This window comes from Epinephelus moara, unplaced genomic scaffold (genome assembly GCF_006386435.1).
Source record: "Epinephelus moara isolate mb unplaced genomic scaffold, YSFRI_EMoa_1.0 scaffold3040, whole genome shotgun sequence".
Classification (NCBI taxonomy): domain Eukaryota; kingdom Metazoa; phylum Chordata; class Actinopteri; order Perciformes; family Serranidae; genus Epinephelus; species Epinephelus moara.
Window position 1 is genome coordinate 1 of NW_026080695.1, and position 10,303 is coordinate 10,303.

Below are 10,303 nucleotides of genomic sequence, written 5' to 3' on the forward strand. Positions count from 1 at the left end.
TGAGACATATTAATACACAGCTGCCCAAATGTCTTTTACAGTCCATCTGTCAGTGGGTTCAGACAGATTAAAGCCAGATGTTAGGTGTTAGTATTCTGACTGAGAGGCAAGCATCAGTCACGTGAGGGTGAACACGTGCACATCAACACCACCACTGTACATAGTGGGAGAAAAGGAAGCAGCCACTTCCATCAGCTGAGAGCTGGCTGTAAAGATCCTGCCAACACATTGGAATGATCCAGAGGAAACAAACAGTCTCCGGACTCTAGAGTCACAACAGTCGCTGCTTCACAAATACAGTGAAATGTCTCTGGCCTGGCACACCGGCCAGCACTCTGAGTGCTCTGCACCCCTAAACCTCTGATCCTAGAACCGCCCCTGGTTTATTTCATAATTTTGAGGTGGGTTTCTTTGACTTTAGAAGCAACATAATCAAATAAAATGTGAGCAACTCCTTGGTTTGTACATGTGCATGTGTAACTCTCTATATTTGCACAAATAACGCTTAAAAACACAAAGCACAGATTGAACAGGTGTCATGGCGAAGTTAGTGTCCCTTTAAAATACTGTCCCCGGAACTGTCTCCGTCCCGGGTTAGCTTGTTGTGTTCATTGTAAACGGTTCCGGTAAATTAGTGTAAAGTTATGTTTAGTTTGTTAGTAAAACACAACAGGTTGGAGAAATTAATAATTAAGTGATCGGGATGTGTTTGAAGGGGGACACTACACGACGTAACGCTTGTAAAATAATACCCATAATGCATTTCGGCGGGACAGTTGAATCCTGCGCACACCAGCTTCCGGTGTCCTGTGTAGTGTGTGTTCGTTGCTCCCTCGCGTTGGATTTAGTTTGAGTGCAAACTGTGATCTCCACTTTTCTCCAGAAGTGGTGTAAAGTCAGCTGCAACAGTTTGAGTGACGGAGGAGGAAGAAACGAGCCGCCAAGATGCCGCGAATCATGATCAAAGGAGGCGTCTGGCGCAACACTGAGGTACGTGTTTACACGGCTAGCAGCGTTAGCATGATGCTAACTACCAACAGCAAGTCTATGAGGCGGAGTTAGCATGAAGCTAGCTGCTCACTTAACGGGATTTAGCCGTGGATGTAGCTCACGCAGCAAGTTTGGTTTATTGTGTTGCTGTTTGCTGAGTCTAGAGAGTTTATTTAACGTCACTGATTGTGTTGTAATGTGTGAATTATAATGTATTTAGTCTATGAAGATGGCTACCTGATTAGCGACCATTATTTTAGCCTGCGAGACTTGGCAAATGTTAGCAAGTTAGCTAACGCCAAGTGAGAATAACAGTAATAGATGACATGATGGAATAGTTTATTAACCCCAAATTTAACTACATAACAGCTGAGAGGCAAACAAGGCAAAGATGATGATATATATATATATAAATTATGTGTTAAATGCAGCATGACGGGAAACATAATACTTATAGTAGTATAAACAATAACTATTAATAATAAAAGACAAGGCTTAGGGTTCAAGGTTTATTTATGAAGCACATTTCAGCAACAAAGCAGTTCAAAGTTTTTTTACATAAAAAGAAAGACATTATAAAAGGACATTTAAAAGCAATTCACTAATGAGAATAGAAGGTAGGAAATAAGTTAAAATTAGACAGGTATAAAATAAAAGAATAAAGTTTCAGTGCAGTTAAAATCAATAAAACTATTTGAATAGTAAACATTACGGTGCTGTGTATGAATAAATATCTGATTTAATAACAGGCAGCAGCAAATAGATAAGTCTTCAGTCTTGATTTCAAAGCAGTGAGTTTGTGCAGAGCTGCAGTTCACTGTTCCAGATATGTGGAGCATAAAAACTAAATGCTGCTTCTCCACATTGAGTCTCGACTCTGGAGACACAAAGCATTACTACTATACAGTTACATTTGTTTACATTGACTTACATCACCTTTATTTATATTAACACTAATAATAATAATAATAGATTTTATTTATAACGCACTTTACATTTGAATACAAATCTCAAAGTGCGCAGTACAAAGGCAACAATAACAATAAAAGCAACAATAACAGTAAAATCGAGCAACAGAGCAAAACAATAAAAACTACTTGTATTTATATTTTGTTTTGTGCCTTGTATCTTGTTCTGTACCTGTTCTTTGTATATTGATGTTTGCCCCTTATTTTTATTTGTTCATTTTGTTTGTTTGTCTGCATCAGGACCAGGGAAACAGTTTCATTCCTCCCTGTACTGTACTCAGGCTGGGCAATATTATTGATTTTATATCATTTTGTTTCTTCTTTCTTAATGTCTTAAATTCAGTGTCACAGCAATAAGGTCTTAGAAGTCATTTAATAGTCTTAAATTTGAATTAGTGAGGTCTTAATGTCTACAAACATTTTATCTAATTTCATCCATTTTTTAAAAAATTTTTTTGTGAAAGATTATTTTGAAAAAACTATAATACTGACATTTTACTTCATACTTGTACTCACCTGTTGGCAAAATGTAGATTGACTTAACTCACTCTAATAACCATAACCCTACATAACACTTACATTTGCTCAAGACCACATACATACTACTTCTCTGCAATGCTTAAATAAGTAAAACATGATTTGTCCAAAATCTGGTTAAAAGGCGTCTGAACGGGTCTTAAAAGCATTAAATGAATCCGTCTGATACCTGTAGACACTCTGCTTTGGTTTGGATATTATTATATCTTAAGTGTTGTATTTTCCTGGTTTAAAGGCCACATTACAGTAAATTGATGTAATTTTCTGAACTTTCTAAACAAAAAACAAACTGAATATTTTGTGAACGCACTAATAGACAACAATACAATATTGATATGGATGTATTTGGTAAAAATGATTGTGATACTTGATTTTCGCCATATCGCCCAGCTCTATACTGCACTGCACTGTGTGTAGAGGGTTTACAAAAAGTCTCTCTAGTCATATTAGTCCAAGGTGAGAGTGTCAGTTAGGATGAAAGTGTGAGGCTTCACCTCCTGAGACAGATGGGACTGGCTGTTCAAAGCGATGGCAGCTGATAGGAAGAACCTCCTGTATGTTAAGTTTGATTGAATGATGGGATAATTCTTATGAGTTTCTTCCTGTCTGTCTCTTTTTTAATCCTCTCAGGATGAGATCCTCAAGGCAGCGGTGATGAAATATGGGAAAAACCAGTGGTCTCGTATCGCTTCCCTGCTGCACCGCAAGTCTGCCAAACAGTGCAAAGCCAGATGGTGAGTCCTGAAACAAAGACATGATTCTGTCAGGTTTCAAGGTGACAGCAGGACCTTTAGAAGTAGATAATATCTGTTGTGACTGTTCTACATACGTGTTGTGCCCCTCTGGTTTTGTGTCTGTGTGCAGGTACGAGTGGTTGGACCCCAGCATCAAGAAAACAGAATGGTCCAGAGAGGAGGAGGAGAAGCTGCTCCATTTGGCCAAGCTGATGCCCACTCAGTGGAGGACCATCGCTCCTATCATAGGACGCACTGCTGCACAGTGTCTGGAGCACTATGAATACCTGCTGTATGTTTTTATATCATTTAAAACACATTTAAACACCAATATATGTTTTATCTTTTATAACTCTATTGTAAAAGCAGACTCTCTCAGATCCTTGATCTTGATTGTGGGATAATCTGCAACACAGTGACTCGATAACTTCAGTTAAGTGTATTAAGATTATTCCTGTTTATTCACACTTTACGTCTGTGTGTATGTGTTCAGAGACAAAGCAGCACAAAGAGACAATGAGGAAGAAGTGGGAGACGACCCCAGGAAGCTAAAACCTGGAGAGATCGACCCAAATCCTGAAACTAAACCTGCCAGACCCGACCCTGTGGACATGGACGAAGGTTTGTTAACGCACCTAAACAATGATGGAGAGACGGCTTTTTCCAGAAACTTCAGTCTGAATGCAGAACGCACCCTGCTCCTTCAGAATATCCACTTATGTGCTCTCACAGTCGTCTGTTACGTTCCCAGTAGTCTAGTGTTCATTTACTATGAGGAAGAATTTAGTATGTAGCAAATCATGCTGCAGTCATTCTCTGATAGGTCGTATCAGTTCAAATAAATCAAACTCAGCCTTGTGTGTGTGGCTGCAGGAGACAACAGGTTTAACTGAAACTAAAAATGTAATGAATTAACTGTGTGTTTCTGTCTCTGTGTGTAGATGAGCTGGAGATGCTGTCAGAGGCCAGAGCTCGACTGGCCAACACCCAGGGCAAGAAAGCCAAGAGGAAGGCCAGAGAGAAGCAGCTGGAGGAAGCCAGGTTAGATACACATAATGCAGTGCTCTCATTGCAAAGCATAGAAAAATATGTTGGCATTAAAAAAAGCTTTGGGAAAAGTAATATTATTACTGTAACATGTTACTGACCAACGCGTTCTGCAAAGTTGCGTGCATAATTAAGAGTCCTTCACTTCCTGCTGCAGACGGTTGGCTGCTCTCCAGAAGCGCAGAGAGCTGAGAGCGGCAGGAATCGATGTTCAGAAGAAGAGGAAGAAGAAGAGAGGAGTGGACTACAATGCTGAAATCCCCTTCGAGAAGAAACCTGCTCAGGTAATTGTTTGAATACATTTTAAACAGAACCTGCAGCAGCAGCAGTAAAACATCAGGGCTCAACTTCATGTTGTCATTTATTCATCTGTTTAATGTTCTTCACGTTAAGGGTTTCTACGACACCAGCATGGAGCAGTACAACGCTCTGGAGCCAAACTTCAAACGACTCAGACAGCAGCACTTGGACGGAGAGCTACGCAAGTCAGTGACATCACACACCACATTTTATACACACACACACAGTCTGGATGATACGAGAACACTCACACATACAATGTGAAAGAAACAGACACACTTACACCCAGTGAACTGAAAGTGCTTCATTCATAAACCGTTTTGTGTGTTTGTGTGTAGTGAGCAGGAGGAGAGGGAGAGGAAGAAAGACAAACAGAAGATCAAGAAGAAGAAAGAGAGCGACCTCCCATCTGCCATCCTGCAGACCAGCGGCGTGGCTGAGTTCACCAAGAAACGCTCCAAACTGGTTTTACCTACACCACAGGTAACCACGACACGCCACCACCTGCATGACTAAAGCCAGGTTCAGACTACATGACAGTTCTGTCCGTGCAGACAGTCACTATGTCAGATTAGGTGATTATGGAGTCAAAATGTTGCAGACATGACAGACTACATGTTGGTTCACGACCAGTGATCGCTGGTCGTCTTTTACCAGATAATTTTTTTAATTTAGCAAGTCACTGAATCCTCCAGAAGTTCCTGCAAATGTTTAAAAATAAAAACCTTTTTAGAAAATGACGACGACGACACAGGAAGTGTTGAGTTTGAACAAACAGGAGCAGATTAAAAATAAAAAATATTAAACTACAGAGGGAATAATAAATAAAGCGCCCCAGACGCTGCGTTGATGTCGTCTACTATGACACACTTCATGAGATTAAACGATGGATTGACACTCATCATTCACGAGCTGAGCCGACACTGTATGACACTGCGTCTGGCGATAATCAGGCTCATGTCGTGTAGTCTGAACGTGTCAGTGCAGCTGGTCCAAAACTTAATCTGAACTCATCTATATTTATTGTTCTCCACAGATCAGTGATGCTGAACTGGAGGAAGTCGTCAAACTGGGTGTTGCCAGCGAGGTCGCCCGTCAAGCTGCAGAGGAGAGCGAAAGCGGTAACTCTGCCTCCTCCGCCCTCCTGTCAGAGTACAGCGTCACCAACGCCATGGCAACGGGGCTGCGTACCCCACGCACCCCTGCTGCCCAGGACAGGATACTGCAGGTAACACACACTCTGAACACTCAAGATCTGTGTTGTGTTTTATATTTTTGGATGACTGTATTTTATCAGTGATGTTTTACATGGATATATTTGACAGTTATGCTGAGCTAACCTGTCACTGATCAGTAAGGTCTGAATTCGAGTCCAGACAAATGTACATAGAGCTCATTTAGTATTTCTGTGAGGTCATCGTACAAAAAAACAAACTGAACTAAAAGTCCTTGCTGAAAAATGTGTTTATTTATCTTTTAGGAATATTTCTAACAATTATTCCAGTTTTGACTGATTGATTCAAATTTTAATTTTTGGATAAACCTCTTAAGAAGTCTCATTTTCAAGACCTTTAAACAAAAAAATGAATACATCAGGACGAGACAGTTGAACAATGCAAACAGCACATCGTTACCTCTGTGTTTTATTTATTTATTTATTGAGTAAGTGCATTAAACATCTTTAATACATCTGATTTTTTCTCTGCTCACAAATATCAGTGAGCTAAAATCCTTCATCATCCACAGTGTGCGCACACATGTCTTTGGATGTGAAGAAACTTTGTGTTTAATGTTTCCTGTGTCCGTCTGTGTTTTCAGGAAGCTCAGAACCTGATGGCTCTGACCAACATCGACACCCCTCTGAAGGGAGGCCTCAACACCCCGCTGCACGAGAGCGACTTCAGTGGCGTCACACCTCAGCGGCAGCTCGTACAAACACCCAACACTGTTCTCAGCACACCGTTCAGGTAACAACGCTGTCGCCGCTTTACTGAGACAACCCTGATGTGTGTGATACTGTGACTGTTAATCCTTTGTGGTCATCTCCAACAGAACACCTTCACAGGGTCAGGGGCAGGAGGGCATGACGCCTCAAGCTGGAGGAGCGATGACCCCACGTGGGGCAGCGACCCCAGGTTTGACCCCCGGCCGCACTCCGCTCAGAGACAAACTGAATATCAACAGTGAGGAGCAGCTGGCCGACCCTGCGTACGCCAAACACCTGGTAAATACACACTTCTACATGATGTACTGTCAATACACACACTCACTGTCGACTCTGAATATGTAGAATTTAAACAGTCATACATTATCTAAGAGCTCACTGTCACATTCTGGTTGTGAGGTTAATAATACTCAAAAAAGAAAATGGATGAACCTGTCATCTCTCCTCTCACACACAGCAAAGAGAAAGCCTGCAGCAGCTGAGGCAGGGCCTGATGTCACTTCCTGTCCCCAAGAACGACTTTGAGATCGTTCTTCCGGAAAATGCAGAGAAGGAACTGGAAGAGACGGAGACAGAGACGGGATTCATCGAGGACTCTGCAGATGTAGAAGCACGCAAACAGGTATGTGCTTTAGAGTTTAGCTCGGAGGACGACATGATTTTAATGAGTGCGTAACTGAGGCTACGATCAGACTGCAGGCACATCAGATTTGTTTCTGAAAGCAGATCTTGAGGACAGACTGTCCGCACTTTCACGTCAGATTTATGTGTCCAGACATCTCTAACCTGTCTGCATGGGTTGCTGTGGTAACCATGTAGGCATCAGTAGCTGTGTAAAGATGCTGGTGACGTGGCTTTCCAGCACTGAAGCATTACAAATGAAGAGCCATCATTTCGTCCTCCCAACAGTTTATTTTAACCTGTGCACAGACTTCTGTTCATCATGTTGTCTTCTTCATCACTCTGGAATTGTCGTCGTCATAATGTTTTGTTTGTAAAAACACTTTGGAGTCTGATCTGAGCGTCCAGACTGAGACACATTTGTAGACATCTGATTAGTCGCATTTCAAATCACTTCCAAATGTGGTTTGGATCAGATTTAGTGTGGGTTTTTTCTGCTGTCCAGACCTCCTTAAATCAATCTGAATATACCAAAAACAGCGATTAGGCCTGGCAGTCTGAACAAGGCCAAAATGATATAAACCCACATGTATGTCGTTCAAATAATGTTTGTCAAATATTTACTGATGTGTGTGTGTGTGTCTGTGTCTGTGTCTCAGGCTTTACGGGATGCAGAGAGGGAGAAGGAGCTGAAGCTGCGACACACTGCTGTTCAGAGGAGCCTCCCCAGACCTACTGAGGTAACAAACACACCTCCTGAGGGTTTCATCAAGCTGAGAGTGGCTGCCTGTACATGCACACATGATTCAGTTTTTGGCCTTTATTCCGAAATAGACAGTATTCCTGCTAAGCTGTTGACACGTCTAATGAAAATGAATTAAAATTCCCGTTTATATGCAGCCGTGTATGTTGTGATTAACGTGCCCTAACATGTCGTGTTTCACATCAAAAAATAGAAAAGTGGAACGGCCGGAGCTGCTTGTGCCATTTTGCTTCTTTGCATAAAAACATAATTCAAAGTTTCCTGCTGGTGTCCGACGTGTTGGGCTGTGTGTCTTTCATTCCTTCACTCACCTTCTTAAAAAGGTCGATGTTGCGATATTTGCACTTGTTAATAGACGTTGTGTTTCTCCTTTTTTAATTGGACATCATCTCGACACCAGCCCTCAAACTGTTGGCTGGTTGGTTTGTGTACAGCGTATCCACGACAACACACAGAGCTGACTGTAAACAGGCAAGAGGCCGTGTGTCACACACTGAAGATAACCGCCCAATGGAGATGCATGTTACAGATTAGGGGTTTTATCATTTTATATATTTTAGTAGCTTTATTTTATCTTCCTGGGTTTTTATGGTTGTTGTCAGCTTTGTAACCTTGTGTAGAGAAGTGTTTTATCAATAACGTTTATTATTGCAGCGTGATGATGTCAGCTTGTCTGTCTCTGCAGGTTAACGAGTCTGTCCTCCGTCCCACCTCCATGGAGCCGCTCTCAGACCTGCAGCTGGCCGAGGAGCTGATCAAACAGGAAATGATCACCATGCTGCACTTCGACTGCCTGCACCACCCGTCAGCCAATGCAGCCAATCAGCTGCAGCGCGGCAAAACCAGAGGCCCCACGTCGACGTCTAACAACGCTTCTCACATAGGCTACCTGGAAACACATTCCTACAAACCAGTCAGCACAGAGGAGATGGAGCAGGTAACACACACACACACACACACACACACACATACGCGCACACACACACACACGGCCAGCACTGTTGTTTTCACTTTAGAAGTTCCTCAAATTAATCAGCTGCTCTGTCTCAGTACGAGTTTGGTAATAAAGACGTGTTAGAGAAACGCTGTGTGTTGTTTGAGACACGGTTACTGATGGTGTTGTGTGTGTGTGTGTGTGTGTGTGTGTGTGATGTTAAACAGGCGAAGGCGATACTGGCATCAGAAATGGAGGTGGTGAAAGCAGGAATGGGTCACGGTGATCTCAGCATGGAGGCCTACAGTCAGGTGTGGGAGGAATGCTACGGACAGGTAAGCCTCCCTCTGTCAGCCGACCCAAAAGCCTTTCACGGCCTTCCTCCTCACAGGAAACAGACTTCTGCTCAGCAGCTGATTCATCATGTCTGCCTCTGTGTTTCTGCAGGTGTTATATCTACCTGCTCAGAACAGGTACACCAGAGCGAACCTGGCATCAAAGAAAGACCGAATTGAGAGCCTGGAGAAAAAGCTGGATGTGAGAATGGTTCACTTCAACATTTTAAAACAGTTAAATCTTTATGAAATAAATCTTTATGAATTCGCTGTATCTGTCTGCCTCCAGGTGAACCGTGGTCACATGACAGCAGAGGCACGGAGAGCAGCCAAGCTGGAGAAGAAACTCAAAATCCTACTGGGAGGGTTTCAGTCCAGAGCTCTGGGTCTCCTGAAGCAGCACAATGAACTCTGGGAACAGGTACTGAACGTTATGGAGTTTTAAATCTAATATTAAAAAAACATCCTTATTTATTCTTCATTTTCAGCATAACAGAATGCAACACTCTGAAGAATTAGCTTAAAGATGCTTCTGTAAAACACTAAATACAGACCTGAAATTGAGTGAACTGATGAGCTGCCTACTTCACAGTCTGTTCTCTACAAACTGTAAATCATAGTGGTGTCTGAAACTCTGTGTAATTCTTAGATATTATGTGTGTTATATAAATGCATTATTGTAATAATAGTGATGTTCTCATGCTGTCCACCAGGTGGAGCAGTCAGCCACAGAGCTTCAGACCTTCAGTCAGCTTAAGAAACAAGAGGATACTGCCATTCCCCGGAGACAAGCGGTATTAATAATTTAATTAATGACACACACACACGAATACTGTGCCAGTGAAAATACAACTGACTGCAAAGTTTTTATGACGTACTGTAGTGTAACTATACTATGACGTTTCTATCACATTTTGGACGACATACTATACTATGACGTTTTCATCACATTTTGGACGACATGTTATACTATGACGTTTCTATCACATTTTGGACGACATACTATACTATGACGTTTTCATCATTTTAGACGACATGTTATACTATGACGTTTCTATCACATTTTGGATGACATGCTATACTATGACGTTTTCATCACATTTTGGGCGACATGCTATACTATGACGTT

General features: G+C 41.9%; 1 protein-coding gene across 1 annotated transcript; it reads left to right on the forward strand.

The window, feature by feature from the left end:
* The first annotated feature begins 774 nt into the window (after positions 1 to 774).
* On the forward strand, positions 775 to 10,020 carry cdc5l (CDC5 cell division cycle 5-like (S. pombe)). The gene is made up of 18 exons (XM_050039783.1): positions 775 to 990; positions 3,126 to 3,229; positions 3,360 to 3,521; positions 3,723 to 3,850; positions 4,171 to 4,270; positions 4,434 to 4,560; positions 4,670 to 4,761; positions 4,915 to 5,059; positions 5,613 to 5,804; positions 6,395 to 6,543; positions 6,629 to 6,800; positions 6,979 to 7,143; positions 7,802 to 7,882; positions 8,591 to 8,842; positions 9,067 to 9,174; positions 9,287 to 9,376; positions 9,464 to 9,595; positions 9,888 to 10,020. The coding sequence occupies exons 1-18, from the start codon at positions 946 to 948 to the stop codon at positions 9,981 to 9,983; spliced, it is 2,340 nt and encodes a 779-aa protein (XP_049895740.1). The 5' UTR covers positions 775 to 945; the 3' UTR covers positions 9,984 to 10,020.
* The last annotated feature ends 283 nt before the right edge of the window (positions 10,021 to 10,303 follow it).

What these genes read in the sequence shown, in the direction of transcription:
- cdc5l (XM_050039783.1), top strand. Translation starts at nt 946, where the DNA reads ATGCCGCGAATCATGATCAAAGGAGGCGTCTGGCGCAACACTGAG. An exon ending in TTGGACGGAGAGCTACGCAA is followed by an intron (nt 4,762 to 4,914) that starts GTCAGTGACATC and finishes GTTTGTGTGTAG; the next exon opens with TGAGCAGGAGGAGAGGGAGA. An exon ending in TGGTTTTACCTACACCACAG is followed by an intron (nt 5,060 to 5,612) that starts GTAACCACGACA and finishes TGTTCTCCACAG; the next exon opens with ATCAGTGATGCTGAACTGGA.